General features: G+C 45.5%; 1 protein-coding gene across 3 annotated transcripts in view; it reads left to right on the top strand.

Moving 5' to 3' along the window:
* LOC118723655 (caspase recruitment domain-containing protein 8) overlaps nt 1–22,225 on the top strand; it is a 42,639-nt gene extending 20,414 nt beyond the window's left edge. For 2 of the 3 annotated variants that reach the window (XM_036446208.2, XM_036446205.2), the window contains 12 exons: nt 435–479; nt 1,072–1,119; nt 1,284–1,330; nt 1,431–1,480; nt 2,228–2,445; nt 2,539–2,789; nt 5,554–5,688; nt 11,716–11,854; nt 12,582–12,635; nt 12,904–12,984; nt 16,827–17,090; nt 20,645–22,225. In XM_036446208.2, coding sequence (XP_036302101.1) covers nt 435–479; nt 1,072–1,119; nt 1,284–1,330; nt 1,431–1,480; nt 2,228–2,445; nt 2,539–2,789; nt 5,554–5,688; nt 11,716–11,854; nt 12,582–12,635; nt 12,904–12,984; nt 16,827–17,090; nt 20,645–20,655 — 1,343 coding nt within the window. In that variant the 3' untranslated portion in view covers nt 20,656–22,225. Of the gene's footprint in view, nt 1–434; nt 480–1,071; nt 1,120–1,283; nt 1,331–1,430; nt 1,481–2,227; nt 2,446–2,538; nt 2,790–5,553; nt 5,689–11,715; nt 11,855–12,581; nt 12,640–12,903; nt 12,985–16,826; nt 17,091–20,644 lie in introns of all 3 variants that reach the window. The other variant, XM_036446206.2, reaches the window with a different exon arrangement.
* The last annotated feature ends 784 nt before the right edge of the window (nt 22,226–23,009 follow it).

The following is a 23,009-nucleotide window of genomic DNA, read 5'->3' as shown; positions in this document are numbered from 1 at the left end:
GGGCGTGCAAAGGTCCTGAGTCAGGAGTGTGCTGTGGGGTGGACAAATGGTGGGGGTGTGGTGGTGGTGGTGGTAATTGGAGGGCAGTCAGGGCCCAGAGGTGGGCACCTGGGTCTTGTTGAGTCTGGAACCACGTAGGAGTCTGCGTGCAAAGGCGGAGAGTCTTATAAACCGCCTCAACTCAGGTCCCGCTTTATGCCTGAAATCAGATCCCTTCCAAGCACATCCCTCCCTAACTCTGACAGCCTGGAGGGCTGGTGCCAGCCACGCCATGTCTGGGGAACAAGGACTCCTGCTTAGTGCCTGACTCCGGTCAGCCTTCAGGAGGGGCCGCAGTGCTCTGGCTGAGAAGCTGGCCGGGGTGAAGGGGGCGGTGGGGGGAGGAGGAGATGGTCCGAGAGCACCTGTGCCCTAAGCCCTTCTTGTCTCCACAGATGAGGAACTGGGAGAGGCTTCCGCCGAGGGCGCTTCCGCTCAGGGTAAGAGCGAGGCAGCGTGCTGCCCTCCCATTCTGTCTGATTCCCCCTGCCATCTCCATGCAGAACTGTCAGGAGGATGCGAGGAGAGGGTTGAGGGATGCTGAAAGCAGTGGCTGCTGTATAGAAACGTCAGATAAAGAATTATGTGCCCAGATGGGGTGTGTTGAACCTTGTCACATTGAAACTTATTTTCATGCATTACCAGGGTCAGGGGACGTCCAGCCCGAGGGCCATGTAAGGCCCACAAAATCATTTGGTCTGGCCCTGCCAGGGCATTAGGGATAAGTTAATCAAATGCTTGACCAAATATAGCAGTCCTATTTCTAAGTTGATAATCTTGTACGACCCACGAATGATGTTATAACTATCCAAAGTGCCTTTGGCAGAAAAAAAAGGTTCCCCACCCCTGCCTTAGACCTGCAGTGGGATTCTCAAATATGATGACATTTCATGTGTCATTGAATCAACACACAGAGACAGTTAAAATGTGCTTAAAGTTCCTATTGGCTGTGAAGCTGAAGGGGTGTGTTTAGTAGGAGATTTACCCCGTGATTGACTTGTGCCAATAGATGTGTGACACCATCTTTTACAGCTGAAGAATGGGGAGACAAAGAAACACACACAGAGCATTTTAATTCAGGTATGAACTTAAGTTTTCCAAAGCATTATTTTAAATATCATTGCTGAGGGGCATATATACCTTTGAATTTTATAATTGAGCATGTTACACATATGTATTTAAAAATTATTATTTGAAAATGCCGATCACATTCATCTAAGAAAAACTTTGTCTCTGTTATTTAGAATGTATTAAAATTGAACCTCACTGTCAACACTGTAATGCTGAAAATGTAAGTATCTTTTAATTGTAAAATATGACTCTCTAATTTGTTTTATTTAAGAAAACACTTCATTATATGTTATTCATTTGTTACATGTGTTTTTCTCCAGAAACACAACGAACAAGTGACCCCTAGACGCCTTTCCGGGGGACAGTTTTTGTAAGTAATTGTGAATACAGGAGACTTAGTACCCCGTTTCCCCGAAAATAAGACAGTGTCTTATATTAATTTTTGCTCCCAAAGATGCACTAGGTCTTATTTTCAGGGGATGTCTTATTTTTCCATGAAGAAGAATACGGTACACATTTATTGTTAAGTGAAAATAAAGGAAATTTATTACCTGCATACGGTACAGTAGTACGGTAGTTGTCAACACGAACCAGACAAACTGTGAATCCTACAGTATCAAGAATTTACTCATTTATTCAATGACAATCATGTCATCATCTTCTGGAACATCATCATAACAAATCCAATTCCTGAATTTCCTGGTGAATTTCTTGCGACTCCATTTCTTTCAGAATCAGTGGACCAAATCTCTCATGTTTAGCAATAGCATTCTGAGACAGAGCCTAGGGGTGGGGGTGGGGGGGCTTATTTTGGGGGGATGCCTTATATTTCACTCAAAAGAAAATCTGTAAGTAGGTCTTATTTTCGGGGAAACACGACAGTATGAGTACTTTAATTTTCTGCATAAATGTAACACCAATTAGGGGAGACATAAAATAGCATGACTAATGTCATACATTCTACATAATTACCTGGATTGCTTTCTTTGATAATGATGCTTCTTAAAATACAGTTTCTTAATGCTTTTGAGTGAAATTAAAAACATAAATAATTGTAAGAAGTCTCCTCCTAACCAGACAGTAAGACTCAGCAGGTGTTCTTGTCTGTCCAACGCAGGCTGAAGGTGGACACGGAGGGAGTGTACGAGTGCACGGAAACGGGTCTGATCTTTGAGGTTAACAGGAAAGTTGACATCAAGTATTGCATCTTGTCCTGGAGCAAATACGCAGACCTGGTTGTCAAGCCCTGGGCTGTTGGGGGACCCATGTTTGATGTCAAGTGTGACCCAGCCTGTCTTACCTCCATTCAGTTTCCACATTCCCTCTGCCTGGGCCGTAAGTACTTGTTTGCTAAAACGATAAGGATGGTGTGTATGTGTGCAACCCCCGTAACCCCTGGACCACCCATGTACCTTCATGTTTTTGCAGGCCAAGATGCCAACATGACATTCCGAGTCTTACACGTTAAAAATTCCGAGGCCTCATTAGAATGCCCTGTGGACCATTCTTCGACCCATGTGAAATGGCACGTGAGCTCTCTTTCTCCTGTGGGACCTGTGATTCAAAGCGAAGAAACGTTGTACCACCACGGGGCTGTGATTCTGTACAAAGTCATCGACCAGAATCCATCCTTATCTTTCCGGGTGTACATAGCAACCAACAACGAGTCCTTCATCAAGGTAAAGCCAGTAAACATGAATAATGAATGTTTGGTTCTCTGTGTTCAAACATTACCCCTGTGAAGTGTCCCCCTTTGGGTCTAATTTGGCAGCTACCTACAGCGGCTATGATGTCAGTGCCTGGGTGTGCCCCTAGTCCTCAGATCCGCGGAGTATGGTTGTTTATACACGTAATGGGCGTCACGAAGACAGCAGATGGGGCAGAGCTCTTCAGGGGCAGGTTGGCCCAGGCAGGCAGGCTGGCCTTTGAGGGTGGCCTGATGGACAGCCGGTCTCTGCAGCAGTGCTTCTCAGAACATCATCTGGGAACCAGGGGACCAGAACCCTCGGCATCAGCTGGGAGCATGTTGAAATTTTGGCGCACGCTCTGCCCTCCCCCAGACCCACCGAAGCAGAGCCTGTACTCGGCAGGATTCCCAGGGGACTCGGGCGTGGTTAGAGTGTGAGAAGCACTTGTTCCAGAAAACACTAAGGAGTCCTAACTGGTTTGGCTCAGTGGATGGGGCACCGGCCTGCAGACTGAAGGGTCCCGGGTTCAATTCCGGTCGGGGGCGTGTACCTTGGTTGCGGGCACATCCCCAATAGGGGGTGTGCAAGAGGCAGCTGATCGGTGTTTCTCTCTCATTGATGTTTCTGACTCTCTATCCCTCTCCCTTCCTCCCTGTAAAAAAAATCAATAAAATATATTTTTTTAAAAAAGAAAAAAACACTGGGGAGACATCTGGGGTTTTGGGGTCCAGAATAGGGCGACTTGAGATTTCTCATTGGCCTAATGCTCCTCAGTTACGATGGGCCTCCCAGGTTAACTCATTAAGCTCAGAGCAATGTTTCGGATAATCTGAATGTCTTATGGTTCATGGCCTCAATATTCTGTGTTTTATGGCAGCAAATATTCATGAATCCCCTGTTATGGTGAGGGAAGAGGAGGGAGTTTGGATATATTCATCGTGGTTCAGTTTTCCAGGATGTAGAATAAGGCTGTGATACTGAGCCCATTTTCTGAACTAAATAGATTAGAATAGTGGTAGTTGAATGTCCTTTCATACTTTCGCTATTCTCAGTGCACTTGTAATGGCTTAGAGGTAAGTGGAGAACAAATAAATGAAGTAGACAGATAAAAGAGTGGCTTAAAATAATACTTTCAGATTTTAGATCAGGGTTTGACATAAGTAATGTAAGCATTAAAAAACAAAACAATTGGAATGCAGAGATGAGAACAAATATGTGGTACCTTAATAAAGAAATTAAAAAACAAAACAAAAAATTAGGCATTAGGTCTGAAGTGTACTATACTAACTGAGGAGTTCTAGTTTGAATTACAGAATTTATATCAAACTATCTACTGGTGGTTTAGGTTGTAGTATTTCTTTGACTTTAAAGTTAATCATAATGATTATAATTAGCAATATGTATGAAAGTTTAAACACTTTATAGTAAGTAATATAGGCTTTTAGTTTCTTCCTAAGAAGGTAAACCTGCTTTTTGTAATCTCATTAATGATAACAGGTTCAATTGGGAAGCTAGTTTTCAAAATGGTATAAAAACAATACCATCTAAAGTATAATTAGCATAGCTTTGGAATATTATTTAATGAGCTTTGTATTTTTAAAAAAAATTTTTTTTTTGTTCAAAATAATAAAGGTTTAGTTTTTACAGCAAACCTAAGGTGCGTTGGTTGATTTTTGGGCAGCTTTTTAAATTTTTTTTATTGATTTTAGAGAGGAAGAGAGAGGAAGAGAGAGAGAAAAACATCAGTGATGAGAGAATCATTGATGATCGAGCCTACTACCTGGCCATATGCCTTGACTGGGAACCAAACCTGTGATCTCTTGGTTCCTGGGTCAACGCTCAACTGCTGAGCCACACCCAGCTTGGCTGGGCAGCTTTTAAAGGAAATAAGTTTATTGGGGTGACATTGGTTAATAGGATCATGCTGGTTTCAAGTGTACTTTTCTATGATACGAGATCTGTTTACTGCAGTGTGCCCACCACCCACAGTCAGGAACTTTGTATTTTTAAAAGTAAATTCAGTTCAGTTTCCGTGCTTGCTGGGAAGCTGGGTAAGAAGCAGTCCTGTCAGCCAACGGAGAGGAGGAGCCACCGGAACAGTAGGGAGCACGCACAGCAAAGGCAGGAAGCCCTTTCTGGCAGATGTTTTATGTTAGCATTCTTCTTGGTGGGGTTTTTTTCTCCTCTGTAGGAAAAGGTTTCCTTGACCTTGGCCTACAGGAAACCCACATTTCATGTCAGCTGCACAGCTGCTTTGCCAAGGCAACCTGGGCCAAAGGTTGCTTTAATCTCTTGGGGACCATTTGAGCAATACATACACAATCAGTGTCCCCTCCAGAGGAGTAGTTGTGACAACCAGCTAGAAACGCAATGCTGGGTAGAAACAGCTCTGAGTAAACTGGACCCGAGTCCTAACACAGATGCTTCCCATCCCCATGGTGGGCATGGAACGAGCACAGAGGTGCATGCTGGTGCTAACTTCAGTTTGTCAGCTTCTCCAGCAGCAAGTCTACCTGGGTTGCTTTTAGCTGTTGGGCTTTTGCAGAAGGATGTTTGGAGACCAAGGAGCTCATGGTGCAGACTGAAGGCGCCTGTGCTTCAGCATTTCTTTTGAGAGCCCTGAGGAAGTCACTCAGGCCAGCACTTGGGAGGAGGAAATGAAGAGCCTGCAGGCTGGCCCTGCACGGCTGGGTCTCTTGCCACTCTTAGAGTTGTTGCTGGTGCATTTCACAACCAAAACCTATTTCCGTCTTAGGACATTGCCAAGGCTGTCAAGCACTCCTCTAAGAAATTCATGAAAATCGACAAGCCTCCGGTGTGCCTCAAGTTATTGCAGAACGGCAAGAAGTACAGACTGGTCAGTGAACCGGAAGCCGACATCACCCCCGAGGTACATATTTTACACACCAGCTTGGAGTAATCGCGGGGATCGATGAACATGTCTTAGCTATGGTGTTTTGAATCCATTACAATGGTGAAAAGGAATCTATTTTGTTCTCATTTTTTATTTCCTACTTATACGAAAACAGTTGTCTTGCTAATCTTGTAGCCTATTCCAAAGATGCTTTTTTTTTTTAATCCTCACCTGAGGATATTTTTCCATTGATTTTTCGAGAGAGGGTAAGAAAGGGGGAAATATTAATGTGAGAGGAACACATGGATTGGTTGCCTCCTGCATGAAGCCTGACCAGGGCCTGGGCCGGGAAGGATCCTGTAGGTGCCTTTTTTTTTTTTTTTTTTTTAATATATTTTATTGATTTTTTAACAGAGAGGAAGGGAGAGATAGAGAGCCAGAAACGTCGATGAGAAAGAAACATCGACCAGCCGCCTCTTGCACATCCCCTACCGGGATGTCCCCGCAGCCAACGTACATGCCCTTGACCGGAATCGAACCCGGGACCTTTCAGTCCGTAGACCGACGCTCTACCACTGAGCCAAAACGGTTTCGGCCTGTAGGTGCCCTTGACTGGACTTGAACCCAGGACCCTTTGGTCTGTAGGCCAATGCTCTACCCACTGAGCTAAACCGGCGAGGGCCAAAGATGCTTTGAATTTAAGGATTAGTCTGCAACCATTGCAAAGATAGACTAGCCAATTGCTTTCCCTTTTAAAGGGTTTTAAATTTTCTTGAATGCTTTATTAAATTCTTCAGTATTAGCATCAAAGGGATGAAAAACTCAAGTTTTATTTTAAGTAACAGAGCATTTAAGGTTAATGGAAAGGAATTGCTAACAAGGGAGTTTGGGCTTTTCTTACTGGAAGGCATTTGAAAAATAGTTATGGGAACATATTGCCATTTTGATTTAAACTATTCACTGTGCACACCATGGCATTTGCAAGTGATTTCATTTTCTCGTAAATGAGTGAGTTATTCTTAAAACTTATTTTCGTTATGTGCTCTGAATGTGTGCCATAGCTTATCTAGCCTAGCCGTCTGTGTAGAAATTCCTTTTGAACACCTCTCTCTGTTTCTTTTATAGTATATGAAAAGTTGAAAACATGTTTCGATTTTATTATATTAAAATATGAAGCAAGAGGGAGCTAATTGTAATGATAGGTGTTGCATTATTCTATTGTGTTATCAGGGTCCTCGTGCTCTTTGGGGCAATCAGGTTGTCAGTTTTCCGTCACTTTCGAACATAGACGGTCTTATTTCATGTCCAAGGGTCTCTTTGCCCCCATGTCGTTTGAGACTTATGACAATGCAGCTGTGGAAACTAATGTGATCAGAGCAGGCATGTGATCAAATCGCACACCTAGGCAGCAGGGAGCCTGGCTCTGAGCTCCCGCTGCCCTTGGCTCCCAAAGCCATGGTTGTATCACGGATTCTGATCAAGCCCTATCAGACGGCACCTCAAGACAATGACAAGAAGCAGACTGCAGCCTTGTCCGGGAGGTGCAATTCGATTTGAAGGGTTTGGTTAGGACAGTGGTCGGCAAACTGCGGCTCACGAGCCACATGCGGCTCTTTGGCCCCTTGAGTGTGGCTCTTCCACAAAATACCACAGCCTAGGCAAGTCTATTTTGGCGTTAGAAGAAGTTTAAGTTTAAAAAACATGGCTCTCAAAAAAAATTTTAATCGTTGTACTGTTGCTATTTGGCTCTGTCGACTAATGAGTTTGCCGACCACTGGCTTAGGATAGTGATTCTTGGCCTTTGCTGCATAATGGAATCCCTGAGGAGCTTGAAAGAAGGCTGTGGCCTCCAGAGGTGGTGACTTACTGCTCTGGGAAGGGCCTGGGCGTCGGGCTTGTGAAAGCTCCCACGGTGACCCATGTGCCGCCAAGGTTAAGAGCCACGCAGAGTGGGATAACGCACAGTGAGCGTGTGGGGTCTGCTCAGAAAGGGACCGCCATGGTTCCGCAAGGCTTTTCTTACAAAGATGGCGGTGGCTGGGATTTTAAATAGTCTAGTTCTGTCACGGGCTGTGTGTGCTCTCTTAACCAAATTTCTGGCATTTAAAAACGGGGATAATCTCCCAAGATTGCACAGAGGGTTGAATAAGTGGTGTTTTTTTGTTTTGTTTTGTTTTTTTTTTGGGGGGGGGCACTCTGAAATTTGTAGAACTCTGGGTAAATCTAAAAGAGTTCTTACTCATTTTATACCATTCATGATTTCTTTTACTGCCATTTGTGAAAAGTGACTATTCCAAGTAGGCCTGGGAGGAGAGCTAAGCATTAAAAAAGCCAGTCGGTCACGAGCGTTTCCCTCCAAAGACACCAGCCAAGAGGGAGAAATGCGTTTCTGTGAAGAGGTAATTTTCACATGATGCGGTGTTACCGTCGAGATGGGTGCACAGTGCAGCGGGTTTTCAGGAAGGTTCCCACGTGGTGACATTGGGTGTGGGTGTGGAGGGTGAGGGGCCCCTGGGGGAGGGAACAGCAGTGCCTCGGTGAGGTGATGGCATGGGCAGCAGGACTTGCCTGGGGGTCGTTGCAGGGAGGGGAACACACAGGGCTTTGGGAAGAATGGGGCAAAGGGAGGGCGTTATCTTCGCTTTATGGGCCCTGGTGACCCTTTGAAGGTTGTGAGGGTAAAGCTAGTGATTTGGGATGGAAGGGGAGAGGGGCCGGTTAAAGCCATTGGTTTATTATGGCCAGGCCCGGGGTGATGTAGTGACACAAAGGCAATGAGATACTGTGGGTTGTGTTTTAGATTCACCACAATAAGGTGAATCTCGCAATAAAGTGAGTCACAAGTGTTTTGGTTTCCCAGTGCATCTAAGAGTTACGTTTATACTATATTAATGTCAGTATTAGGTGTGCAATAGTATTATGTCTAAAAAAAACAAACCAATGTACAGCCTGACTGAACATTGGGGTTCTAAACATCAGTGGTTGAAGATCGAGTTATGAACCAAGAGGTCACGGTTTGATTCCCGGTCAAGGGCACATGCCTGGGTTGCAGGCTCAGTTCCCAGTGTGGGGCGTACAGGAGGCAGCCGGTCAATGATTCTCTCATCATTGATGTTTCTATCTCTCTTTTCCTCTCCCTTCCTCTCTGAAATAAGTAAAAATAAATAAAGAAATAATGTACATACTTAATTAAAAAAATACTTTCTTGCTTAAAAAATGCTAACCATCAGCGTGTCAAAATGTTTTTGCTGATGGAGGGTCTTGCCTCAGTGTTGATGGCTGCTGAATGGTCAGGTGGAAGTTGCTGAAAGTTGGGTGCCTGCTATCTTAGTTTTTTTTTTTTTTATTGTAATATATATATTTATTGATTTCAGAGAGGAAAGGAGAGGGAGAGAGAGATAGAAACATTAATGATAGGATCATTGATCGGCTGCCTCCTGCATGTTCCCTACTGGGGATTGAGCCCACAACCCAGGCCTATGCCCTCGACTGGAATTGAACCTGGGATCCTTCAGTCTGCAGTCCAAAACTCTCTCTGCTGAGCCACACCTCGGCTAGGGCCGGAAGTGTGTTTTTTACATAATAAGACTTGAAAGTAGAAATTACTCCTCGATCCATGGCTGCAGAATGGGTATTGTGTTAGTAGGCATGGGAACGTACATCTCATTGTGCATTTCCAACAGAGCTTTTGAGTGGCCAGGTGCATTGTCAATGAGAAACAATGTTTTTATTTATTTATTTAATAATTCTTTGTTGTTGAAAGTATTATATATGATCCCTATTTCCCCCATTGACTCCAGCCCACTCCTATATCCCCCCTCCCCTCCCCAGGCCTTTAGAACCCCACTGTCTGCATCCATGGGTATACATATATGCATTCAAGGTCCCTGGTTGATTAACTCCCACCCACCCATCCTCCCCCACCTTCCATCTAAGATTCCACACTTGAGTGGCAATATTTTTAAAGGAAACTTTTTTTTTCTTTTTTTTTTTTTCCTGAACAATAAGTCTCAACAGTGAACTAAAATATTCAGTAAGCCATGTTGTAGGCAGCTGTGCTGCCTTCCAGGCTTTGTTGTTCCAGAGCACAGGCAGGGTAGATTTAGCATAATCCTTAAGGGCCCCGGGATTTTCAGAATGGTCCATGAGCATTGGCTTCACCTTCATGTCACCAGCGGCATTAGCCTCCAACAAAGGAGTCAGCCTGTCCTTTGAAGATTTGAAGTCAAGCATTGACTTCTCCTCTCTCGCCATGAAAGTCCTGATGGCACCTTCTTCCAGTGGAAGGCTGTTTTGTCTACATTGAAACCTGTTGTTTGGTATAGCCACCTTCTTTAATTATCGTGTCTAGATTTTTCTGGATAACTTGCCTCAGCTTCTAGATCAGCACTTGCTGCTTCACCTTGCACTTTTATGTTATGGAAATGGCTTCTTTCCTTAAACCTCTGCAGCTTCCTCACCTCTCTCGGCCTTCATAGAATAGAATAGAGTTAGTGTCTTGCTCTGGATTAGGCTTTGGTTTAAGAAAATGATGTGGCTGGTTTGATCTTCTATCCAGAACATGAGAACATTTTCCATATCAGCAACAAGGCTGTTTCACATTCTTATCATTTGTGTGTTCACTGGAATAGCATTTTTAATTTCCATGAAGAACTTTTCCTTTGCAGTCACAACTTGACTAACTATTTGGTGCAAGAGACCTTGTTTTCGGCCTGGGTTGGCTTTCAGCATCCCTTCCTCAATAAAATTTCAAGTTTTTGATCTAAAGTGAGAGATGTACGTATGACTCTTCCTTTCATTTGAACATTTAGAGGCCATAGTCGGGTTATTAATTGGCCTATTTTCAATATGGTTGTGTCTGAGGGAATAGGGAGGCCTGAGGAGAGGGATAAAAGTAGGGAAACGGCCAGTTGTTGGAGCAGTCAGAACACACATATACTTATTGATTAAATTCGTGATGCCCCAAAATATTTATAATACTAACATCAAAGATCATGATTGCAGATCACCATTGCAGATTATTATAATAAAAGGCCAAGAGGCGTCACGTCACAACCAAAACAACCAAACAACCAGTCGCCCTGAGGTGGCATTGACCACCTTAGCTGTGTCTGGTGGGTGACAGTGGCGGCTGGAGGGAAGCAGCCTGGGTCCCGAGTGCCTGGCAGCAGCCGGAGCAAAGCAGCTGGGTCCTGGGTGCTTGAGGGAAGACGGTGCCGGCAGCTAGGGGAAGGAAGGCCTATTCCTGTACAAATCTTTGTGCATCAGGCCTCTAGTATAATAACAACGAAGGAGTCTGAACCGTGGGAATTTCCAAAACGTGACACAGAGACACGAAGTGAGCAAATGCCTTTGGGAAAATGGCGCCTGTAGGGTTGCTACAAACCTTCAGCTTGTAAAGAGCCTAACATCGGTGAAATGCAATAAAACAGCGCACGAGTTGTACTTTTTAAAAAATGCATTTCATAAGGCACGAGGCAGCTGTGTAGCGGTGAAGAGTGCATACTTTGGCGTCAGAAGATGTGGGCGCACATTAAATTCTACCACTTCCTACATGTGAAGTTGGGCAAGTTAATTTGCTTCTCTGAGATTCTTTACCCATAAAATAGAAAGAGGGTTTGGTGGGGGAAGACGTGCAGGGAGGAAGTGTGGATAAAACACGCAGCACAGTCTGTGCATGCTGTTGCATCTGTTCTATCCTGATTGCATAACCCGATCTAAGCCAGAGCAGGTGAGGAAGTTCAAACGCATTGACTAAAGGGCGGCTGGTGGGTGAGTTTGGGAACAGGAAACATGAAATCAGGAAAGGGCTGAGAAGTTAAGCTTTAGGAAAATGTAGCAGAAAAGGAAGCAAGAGAATAAGAGGGTGTTTGATTCAGGAAAGGGATTTCCGGGGCCAAGGTGTCCGTGAGCATTCAAGTAAGCATTAACCTATCTAATAATGGCTCACATTTATTATGTTTGACACCCATTGACGGCATTTTATGTCGTCAGTGAGTGAATACAACTTTGCCATAAAAAAAAAAAAAAAAATCACTTTTTTTTTTTTTTTTTTTTTTTAAGGAAATTGAATTTGTGGATGGTTCCACTTTAAAACTGAAAAGTTATATTGAAGTTTATTTGGAGCAACCAATGGAGTTTAAATTACTGTTGGTCGAAATGGATTCCGACGAGATTGTGTGGAAAGCCAAACTGAGAGAATGTAAGTGTTTTATATCTTAAAGGAAAACTGGTGTGTGGGGGCTTGGGGTGGAAAAGCAAATAGAGTGATTGTCCCGTCAGCATAACATTTCAAGATCCGGTGGAGGGGAAGGCGCCACTCCTGGGATCCTGGGACAGAAGTGCGGCCCTGATTCTCAGGCACCCACACCCAGCTCCTGGGGATCTGTGGATGGCTCAGGGCGTCTGTGGAGACTTCAGACAGTGGGGGAGTTGGCCTGGGGAGTTGTTGTTTTCTTACCATTCTGAGGCTTGGATCTCAGATATTTTAGGGGCATGTGACATGCCCCGGATGTAGCTCTGCATTTTGGCTGACTGCGTGTCTCACTGGCTGACTCTCCCTCTTCGGCCTTCAATGGATAGTTCCCGTTCTCTGCGATTACAGCTCTGCTGGGAGGGCCCATTGCCCCTGTGTCCCCCTGTTCAAATTCTTGGGGCTGGGAAGCCCTCTGATAGTGCCCCCCCTCCCCCCCCCCAACATCCTCTCCTGCTCATTATTTATCTCAAAAATTCAAGCCCAGTGCATTTGCGCACATATCAAATGTGACGCCCCAAACTCATGTGTTTGGGGTGTCGCATTTGATATGTGCGCAAATGCAACTGCAGAGAGGTTGCCAAGACCCCAGAGCTTCACCCGCTTCCACAAGTCGATTTCTTGAATTCTGATTTCGTGCCAGTTTTTCTAAGGGATGCTTCCTGTACTCTGACAGGTGACTGGGTTCAACACGAACAGAGTCAGAACGTTTCCAAGAGCAGCACAAGTGGTAAGTGCTGGTAGCCGGACAGTAGGCGAGTCGTGCCCACTCTGTGTTCCTCCCGTCCGCCGGGATTTGTCTTTTGCTGCGCCGAGGTGGCGGCATTGTGGATCTGTTAAGTGCTCTGTGACTCTGTCAATCATCTGGACAATCTTGGAATCCATGTTCAATTGTTTTCTACCTGGATGATGAAACTTAAAAAAAAAAAAAAAAATCCAGATTGAGGGTAATAAACACGATGGAAAGCAGACTTGTTGATCCTTTTCTCTTTTTTAAGGTAAAAGGCGGCGTAAAGTAAGTAGCACTTTGCCTGAAGAGGAGATCAATGCTAAAAGGCTGAAGCAGGTTGACACGTCAGGTTTGTAACGCTGTCCTCAGCGGCCATCAGTCATTTCCCGGGCTCTCCCGTCGACGTTCATCCATCACACATGCTCTCGGATCGGTGTTCCTGGCACCACATCCGGTTGTGGGCACACGTGTCCCAGCGCCTCGGACCTGGATAAGGGTCCCTCTTGGCCTGCCCCGGCCTATTTTCCCATTTGATCCCCTGCTTCTCCCCTTCCCTCAGCAGGACTGTGAGGTAGAGGGTTCCTTGCAGTCCTTAATGGTAGGGCTGTACCTATCCATCGTTACATTTCCCGTAGCATGGAGCATGGAGCCTCGTGTAGGAGACGGTGAGCATTCCATTCAAGCAGAATGAATGGGATTGTGAATGTCCATGTGTGCGTTCATTGGCTTCACAGTTGTTAGCTATTTCGGGGTGAAGCACCTCCAGTTCAGTCATTAGAGGCAGGTCTCAGCTAGGCTCAAAAGTTGTGAAAACACAATGGAGATTTAAAACATTTAACAATACTCTTAAGGCGCCAGAAAGATGGAACTCGTAGTTCAAAATGCAAGTCCAACGAGAATTCACAAATCTAAATTTAAAAGCCCAGACTCAAATTATATGAGACAAGATCTCAAGCAGTTAGGAACCTCATATACATCTTCAAATGAACCCTTACACCAAAGTACCTTTTCTTTTACTGTTATTGTAAGAAGGCATGAATCTATAAAAGCAGGCAAACTCTGTAAAATGAAATAAGATATCTGTGTTACACTTTCAAGAGCGGGAGATGGTAAGGATGACATGAATGGTTTTACTGTATATTGCTATAGAGATGTTTGTTATTTTTAATAGTCAACACCAAAATAAGTGAGGCTCTGGAATTATTTTTAAAACATAACTACATCGAGATGCAATTTTTCTCCAGTTCTATTGAGAGATAATTCGACAGATAAAATTGTATATACTAAAGGGTACAACATTATGATTTGATATACATGTACATTATGAAATATTTGTCAATCAGGTTAATACATTCATCACCTCACAGTTACTTTTTATTTTAGTGGCGAGAACACTTAAGATTTACTCTCTTAGCAAATTTTAAGTATATAATACTGTATGGTATTATTAGCTTTAGTCACCATGCTGTACATTAGATCCTCAGAAATTATTCATCTTATAACTGAGTGGGGCATAGTTTTTATTTGATTGACTTATAGGACAAGTTTTTCTTTATGTTTTTATTGGTTGTAGAGGGAGAGGGGAAAGAGAGAGTAACATTGATGAGAGACAAACATCAGTGGGCTGCTTACTGCACGCCCCCTACGGGGAATCGAGCCTGCAACCCAGGCATGTGCCCTGACTGGGAATCAAACTGGTATCATCTTGGTTCATGGGTTGACACAACCACTGAGCCATGCTGGCTGGGCAAGTTTTTCTGTTTCATGCAATTATTTGGCTATTTACAATGAGCCCAGGTGGCATGGCTCAGTGGTTGAGCATCAACCTATGAACCGGAGGTCAGGGTTCGATTCCTGGTCTGCACATTTGCCCAGGTTGTGGGCTTGATTCCCAGTAAGAGTTGTGCAGGAGGCAGCATATTGGTGATTATCTCTCATTATCGATGTTTCTATCTCCCTCCCTCTCCCTTCTCTGAAATCAATAAAAAATATATTTTAAAATATTAATAAATCTATACTAATAATAGAGGAATATGCAAATTGTCTGGGGACGCTGTTACAATAACAGTAACGACCAAACAGCAGGCTGCTTGGGGTGACCAGGCTGGCAGGGGAAGCAGTTATGGGCGACCAAGCCAGCAAGTGGAGGCAGTTGGGGGTTGGGGGCGACCAGGCTGGCAGGAGGGGCAGTAAGGAGCGACCAGGCCAGTGGGGGCTGGGGGAGGCAGTTAGGGGTGATTGGGTTGGCAGGCAGAGGTAGTTAGGGATGACTGGGCTTGCAGGGCTCGCAGTTAGGGGTGATCAGGTAGGCAGGCAGGTGAGCAGTTGGGAGCCAGCAGTTCCGGATTGTGAGGGGGATTTCCCAGATTGGAGAGGGTGCAGGCTGGGCTGAGGGGGATACCCCTCCCCCCACCCCATGCACAAATTTCATGCACCGGGCCTCTAGTAAATAAATATAATAAAATGAGCTCCAATACCGAGTAGCTAGAAATAGAATCAAAACGATCAAATGCACCCAGAAAGATTATGGATTTCCAACTGTTTTGGAGTTGATAACAGTGTAGGATCTAAGTAAATAAATTAATTAATAAAGACTTTTCGTTTGTTTGATTAGGTATTCCCTCAATATTCTTTGAGATGTTCAGTCACTAGCCTGGCAGTTTCAGACTCAATATATCACTGTGTTGCTTTTAAAAATATGATAAGTATTATTTTGAGATCTTGTTAAAATTTAGGCCCAGCGTGTGATACAGTGAGTTTTGGGATGGTCTTGAGAACTTCCATCTAAGTAGGTTCCCTGTGCAGTCGTTTTCATCTACTGGAGTCTCGAGAGCTAGGAGCAGTCGGCCATGTATCAGGAAACCACCAGAGGGCGAAGGCCTTCCTTAAGAACCCGTTCTTCAGTCTAGAAAGTTAGAGAGAGGAAGCCGAAGTGGAAAAGGTCCAAGCACAGAGTTAGATTCACATGAATAAGTTGCTGTCTTTGGAGCAGCAGTGTTGCAGCCCTGGAGGAGGGGCAGGAATTATTCTTCTTACCTCCCACTCCCTTCTCACGTCCTCCAGTATTTGTCATGCCTCGAGGATCCTTACCCGGAACTCCGCAACCTGTGAGCTTGGCTGCATCATGGTACAGAGCGATCGTCCAACATCTAGTTTAATGATAATGCTAATATTTTTATGGGGCCGGTAGTTTGCATTGGCAGATATATGCTCTTCCAAGATTATAACGCTGATTCTTGGAGATAACAGCTATTACAGATAACCATCCCATGACTTTGCTACAGGACGTGCTGTTCCCCTAGTGCCAGGAGATGGTGCAATAGAGACTTGGATGCAGACATTTTTTTTTAATATATTTTTATTGATTTCAGAGAGGAAGGGAGAGGGAGAGAGAGAGATAGAAACATCAATGATGAGAGAGAATAATTGATTGGCTGCCTCCTGAACGTCCCCACTGGGGATCAAGCCCATAACCCAGGCATGTGCCTTTGACCGGAGTCGAACCTGGGACCCCTCAGTTTGCAGGCTGACGCTCTATCCATTGAGCCAAACCAGCCAGGGCCGATGCAGACATCTTGCGAGCATTTAGATGGAGACACAGAGGTCACAAGGGCAAAGCTGTATATTTTTCTTTTTGAGGCCCATAAATTCTTTTTGGTATCTGAATTTTTATATTCCAACCTGATTTGTGCTGCTTTGTAAAAGTCACATTTATAATTATGAACATTATACTCCAGTTTAATGTTACTATATAAAAAGGGTTCCCTTTAGTTCTTAAGATAGTTTGGAAAGCAAGGATTTTTGGCATTTAAATATATTTTAAAAGCAGTTAGTGTTACTACAAATATAGTCTCTCTTTTTTTTTTTATCCTCACCAGAGGATATTTTTCCATTGATTTTTAGAGAGAGGGAAAGACATGGAGAAATATCGATGTGAGAGAAACACAGTGATTGGTTGCCTCCTGCAAGCACCCTGACTAGAGGGCCCTGGCAAGAGAGGGACCTGCAGCAGAGGTATGTGCTCCTGACTGGAATCCAACCTGGGACCCTTTGGTCCACAGGCTTACTCTCTACCCACTGAGCCAAACCAGCTTGGGCTCAGTCTCTTTTCTAATAGGAGGAGGATATATTTTCATTGTAAGTAGTTACCAAGTGTTGAGAGGAACTACTGAATTCCTCATCTGCTTTTAGATGCAGCAAAGACCCCGGTAACAGACGATCAGTTGATTACCCTTGCTGGGAAGTTGGGGAAGGAGTGGATAAAAGTTGCCATTGTCAACCTGGAGTTGGACATCAGCGATATCGACGATATCCGGGAGAAGAATGAAAATGTGACGATTTGTAAGTTTTGGATGCTGAAGAAGTGGCAGGAGAAGGAGAAGAGCAACGCCACAGTCCAGAATTTACATAGCTGCTTGAAAAACGTCTCGGCGGAAGTCCAGGATGTGCTGGAAGGTGAGCAGGAAATGGTCTGAAGCCATGGACTTGGAGCCAAGCTGTGTCTTTGTGAATAGCAGATTTCTACTGTAAAACGTGATGCTTGTGTATGTATAAGTTTGGGTTCAGATTATTACGCAAATGCAGCCGTGAGCTAGTGGCCTGCGATAGCCTAAGTCAGTGGTCGGCAAACCGCGGCTCGCAAGCCACATGCGGTTCTTTGGCTCTTGCACAAAATTAAGTTAACAAGGTGCCTACTTATATAGTTTAAGTTTAAAAAATTTGGCTCTCAAAAGAAATTTCAATCGTTGTACTGTTTGCTATTTGGCTCTGTTGACTAATGAGTTTGCCAACCACTGGCCTTAGTCATGATGATTTGTGCATGGAGTCAGAGGAAGGGGTTCAAATCCCAGCTCAGGTGCTGGCTAGCTTGGTGACCAAGCAAATTCTTTTTTTTTTTTTTTTAAATATACTTTTGTTGATTTCAGAGAGGAAGGGAGATAGGGAGATAGAGAGAGAGGAACATCAGTGATGAGAGAGAATCATTGATTGACTGCCTCCTGCACACCCCCTACTGGGGATCAGGCCCATCACTGGGGCATGTGCCTTTGACCGGAATCCAATTGGGGACCCTTCAGTCTTCAGGCCGACAATCTGTCTACTGAGCCAAACTGGGTAGGGCTTTTTTTTTTTTTAAGAGGTTTAGAGGTTGAGATATTTTATTGCACCTTTGGTGACTGGTTGTGGGGCTCAGTCCCTCCTGGTGTAGCCCCCTGTAGAGGAGGCCATATCAGTTCCCGTCCCTGTAGCCTAGGAGCCAGGCTGGACTGAGCCCCCAGGGCTTCCTATGGACAACGGCACCGTAAAATTACCCGTGATTATCAATAAAATCATCACAGAGTCTTGGTTCTGACTGCTCTTCAGGTTTCCCGCTGGAAGTGTGAGAAGACGGCGAAGGACATGGGCAGAGTTTTGTCTCAGCCTGAAGTCGTGCCCGCCCACTCTCCTCTGAGAGTTTTCACGGTTCAGCAGGTGCAGAGGGGCTGGCTCGTTCTCTTTCTGATTTCCTTCACGAGGTCTTCTCCTCGGACAGCCACCTCTTCTCCGCTGGCCGCTGAACGGAGCTTGGTGACCCCGTCCTGAGCTCCCGCTCACTGACGATGGGAGGCCTGCCTCCTCACAGCACCGCAGCCGGCTCCGTAACTTTGGGTTTTTCTTGTAAAGCAGCTCAGCCTCGATCCCGGCACTCCGCAGCTCTGAGACAAGCTTCTGTCTCAGCTCCAGCAACTTCTGTATGGATGCTACAGCCCCTGTGTCTCTGTGGGCCATACCTTTTCCCTCCACACCTCTGGCCTCAGTTTTTTTCTTATCATTGATGATTTTCTTTCTCTCTTTCTCCCCTTCCTCCCCCCCTTTCTTCCTCTCTGAAATCAATAAAAATAGATTGAAGCTTCAGGCAGGTAGTAAGGCTCTGTAAAGAATAGATAAGGATGTCATTTTGGTACTTGAGAGACAACTGGTAGCACTGAGCCTTCTGGGCCTTCCCCAGGCGCTGAAGCAGTGCTCCAGGAGTCCACTGGGTGGCACTAGTGAACCTCGGTTGGCAAAGAGGGGAAGGTGAGTGGGCGAGGCCGAAGGGAGTTGTTCCAGAAAACCACAGGGTTCCTTCCTTTGTTTTTAAGCACTTCTTTTTTTTGTGGTTTTGATTTCGTTATATCCAAGATCAAACCGATTCAAAACGTCGGTTATACTATATCGTTGCCCTAGTTAACAAATGCGGTGTTACTGCTCAGAAACCTCGGTAAGTCAGAGAGAGGTTTTTATTTGGAATGCTATTTAAATTTTTATTCCGAAAGGGATGTGAAGTGTACACAAGCCCTGAAAGTTTATAAGCACTCGCTGACCCCTCAGGATGCTTTCGGGGGTGGTGGGCAAGGGTCTGAACCCCACCCCCCACCCCCCAGGAGCCTTGGGGTACAGAAGCATCACGCAAATAGAACGGTTACTAGTTTCACCGTCGAGGTTTTCATTCGTATTCTTGGCTGTGTTGAAATTCTGTGGATTACGGAGGCCCACGCGTGGAGATCGCATTTGCATGTGGGGCGCTGTGTACAGCAGCGGCCACACGACTGCGATAACCAGATGGCTCAGAACATCCATCTCAGACCCTTCGTAGCAAGTTGTTATCTTGTGTTGTTTGTTTTTATCGGCTCCTGACCTTGCTGACACCTGATTTGCTGATACATTAGAAATACAGAAGGGCTTGTGACATCATTTTGGCAGTACAGGGATCGTAAACACTTACTGGTCCAATCTCCTCATTAAATAGGAAAAGAAAAAATCTTTCAGTTAAAAACAAACACCCCTCCCACTCCCCAATTTACCAATATTTTATGCCCTCCTGAAGCAAAAATACCTGGCTAATTGGCTGAAGTTTGTATTATATATATTTTTTAATCGGGATGTTTCAGTATCTTATCGCCTTTACGTTGCAGTGGCTTCTCTTCAGCTCAGGAAACGCAGCAATGAAAGGTTCAAGTCGGTCATGGGTGGGCAGGCTAAATCGCCATCTCAGACGGTGATTACAGAAAGTGGAATTTATTTACGGAAAAGGGGATGGGGCGATCCAAAGGGAAGAGCTGCACAGCACCAAACCCTGGGGGTACTGGGTTGATGGTGGCAGCATGAATATACTTAGGATGGTGAAACGAGGAAGGGCACCGCAGAAGCAGCAGGAGAGCCTGGGCTGGGCCTCTTTGGCTCTCTGGGAAGTCAGAGAAAAGGGGGCTTTGGAGACAGGTTTGGGGGTGAGCCCAGGATGAGCTGCCATCGCCCGTTGCTCCCCTGATTGCAAGTCTCCTGGGGTCCCTTAGAGGTGAGGGGACACATACATGTGGGGGGAGGAGATGGGGGAGGAATGGCATGGGCCTGCTCCTTGCAGGGAGAGCATGCACTGGTTCTTTGTCCTGAGCGTAGCTGTCTCTGTCTTGCAGGTGGAAATCTCAGGGGAGGCCTCAGGGGAGGGTCTTCGTAGAATATCCAGCAGCTTTTTAGGGGGCCGGTCTCCACCTTTTCAGGCGATCGGTCCGCGCAGGGCAGGGGGTCTTCAGTCAGTGCAGCTGGTTCTGAGGCAGCCATGGTGCCACGTGGGGATATCCAAAGGGTTTTGGTTTTGCTGCCTTTCGGGGCCTGGAGCTGAAATACTACTGAGGCCTAGTCATTGTATCTAGGAAGGAAAAGATCAGGGCGTCTAAACCACATGAAAGACCCAGGGTCCACACCGCACGACCAGTGACATGCGAGGGGAGGGCAGGTTACCCCGAGGGGCGACGTTCTTATTTTCCCAGTTTCTCCTGTTGCTAGGCAGCCGGGGCCTCCTGCCCTGGAGAGTTTCTGTATCTGGCCCATCATCCTTGCTCTGCACATCTGTCTAACAAACAGCTCCCAGGAATTCCTTCTTTCCTTTCCCCACAAGTTTCTTTTTTAAAATACACAAGTGATTTTATCTCAGCACTTGCCCGGTTTTCCGCGTTAACGAATCTCTAAATGTGTTTAATTCTTTGTTTTGTCAGGTTTCTTATAGGCAACATGAAATTTAGAAGATGAACCGAAAAAGGAAGCCTCAGGAACGTTTTATCCGCGAAACACCATTTCACCGGGTCATTGGGGTAGCGACTTAATGCGACCTTGAACCCAGTCTCTGGAACAACTTCTTCCCCGCCCGCCCCTCTGTAGCTCACACTATCCAGGGGCAAAGAGAATGCAACATTTTGGGAAAACTTGAGGAAGAAAACACCTTTATAACCTCAAGATTTTTTCTTTTATTTTTTGGCACCTCTGGCTCACACCATCCCACCAGCTCCCCACCCCAAATAGGTACCATCCCAAAGGGTGCTTAAAATAACTCAACTCAGGCAGGTGAGAAATGTGGTAATATTCTTTTTTCGGAGCCGAGTGGACTCTGAAATTCCTACCAAGTGTTTGGAACACTTTTAGCAGCGACACGGTGGTGCGCTTACACTTGCACCGATTCAGTGTAGCTTTTGTCGGGCTGACATTCATCACGACGAGAGGTTCCTGTTCTCCCAGCCTCCACAGGTTTGGGGGGGTGATCCCAGGATGAGCTGCCGCTGCCCATTGCTCCCCTGGTTGCAAGCCTCCCGGAGTCCCTTAGAGGGTACGCATGCCACTGGGCACAATGGATCTTTCCACGTGGGATTGAATTTTTTCCGCGTCGCCCATCTCTAACCTCTCTGGTTAGCGGCCCGTTAAACAGTCAAACCCATCCGGTCGCCTGGTCCCGGAGTGATTAGAACGGAATGTCATCCTCTCCCCATCGGAGCGTTGATAAGCTCACTCCCAGGTGATCTCCTCGCCTTCCCCGGGCAAGTTCAACTGGACCCGCTGTCAGAGTTGCTGTAAGTGTCATCAGCTTTCTGAGCTCGCCGGGCCAAGCACTGCCTTTCTGGACTGTGACCCTGGGATCGTTTACTTTGGGGGTGGGGGTAGGTGGGGAACCCGCTCAGAAACGGCCTCCGCCGGACCACGGGAGAACCGTCGCCTCTTCTTGAAGAAGACTCGCCCTCGGGGACCATGGGTCACACTGGCTCTTGATAATTGGTGTGTTCTGTGTGTACAGATACTGTCCCTCCTCCAGAATCATGCCTGTGGTGATTAGCATTTTGGATATGTGTTGTTAACTTATTGGAAGACACTATCAATTGCCCTTTAGTCTTCTGTCGTCATTAGCTGGAGAGTAAAATGAATCTCAATGAATTAAGCAGAGAGACACACTTTATGGTTTTGCCTGTGAAGAAGAACAGATTTACTTTATAGGGAATAACGTATTTTTTAACTGTCCGGGATCCTGTGGAATTCAGATCAGTGTCACTTTAATGAGTTTTTTTGTTTTGTGTTGTTTTTTTTTTTTAAAATTGTACTATATTTTAGGAAACACGTGGACTTTTAACATTCGGAAGTGTAAACTACGTAAAAGGACTTAAATTTTTTAAATGTTTATTATTTTTTTATAAGTTGTTTTTCAAAGAAAAGCATAATTGCAGAAAAGCTTTGTATATCAGCTGGTTTCCTAGCCATTTTCATACTATGGATGAAGGGAAGAAAAATAAACCTGCATTTATTTGTACAGTGCACGTGGGCTCCCTAGTGTTCTTACTTATTTACAAGTGGTGTCTGATAGCATCGGGCCCCTCGGTTGCTATTACTGTGACTGGATGTTGGCTAGTTTATTTTTTATTTTATTTTATTGATTTTCCACAGAGAGGAAGGAGAGGGATAGAGAGCTAGAAATGTCAATGAGAGAGAAACATTGACCAGCTGCCTCCTGTACACCCCCTACCAGGGATGTGCCTGCAACCAAGGTATATGCCCTTGACCAGAATTGAACTTGCACCCTTCAGTCCGCAGGCCGACGCTCTATCCACTGAGCCAAACCGGTTTTGGCTGCTGGCTAGTTTTGTGCCCAGGGGTCTAGGTCTTGGGCAGAGGCTGAGTGAGTGAGTATTAACCTACCCCCAATCTGCCCTCCCCGCCTCCCGCCCCATAACCTAGTGCACCCAGAGTTTGCACAGGTCTCACTCCGGGATGCTTTAGAGCTTTTTCTCCGCCCCTGGCCATGGGAAGGTATGCTTTTACTTTAAACCCGGTGGGTCTGTATTAGTTCCTCACCCGTGCGGCTCTCTAATGGGATTCTGCACATTTGGAACCCATGCTATTTCATTGTATTGCTTAGGGCAACAGTTTCCTCCTCGGCTTTGTCACGTGGAAGCGCATTTTCACTCCGTTTTCTAAAGAAGCCACTTGGGTTGCCTTTGTCTAAATGTGCTCTCATGGGGCGGTGGCTCCAGCAGTTGTCACAGGCCTTGGGTGAAGCAGAAGGGCAGGTCCCAGCCGGGGAGCCTGGATGTTGCTGCTGGC

The sequence above is a fragment of the Pipistrellus kuhlii genome, unplaced genomic scaffold (assembly GCF_014108245.1).
Source record: "Pipistrellus kuhlii isolate mPipKuh1 unplaced genomic scaffold, mPipKuh1.p scaffold_m20_p_2, whole genome shotgun sequence".
In the NCBI taxonomy this organism is placed as follows: Eukaryota; Metazoa; Chordata; class Mammalia; order Chiroptera; family Vespertilionidae; genus Pipistrellus; species Pipistrellus kuhlii.
The sequence above is the reverse complement of the archived record's forward strand: the minus strand, read 5'-3'. Positions and strand labels throughout refer to the sequence as shown.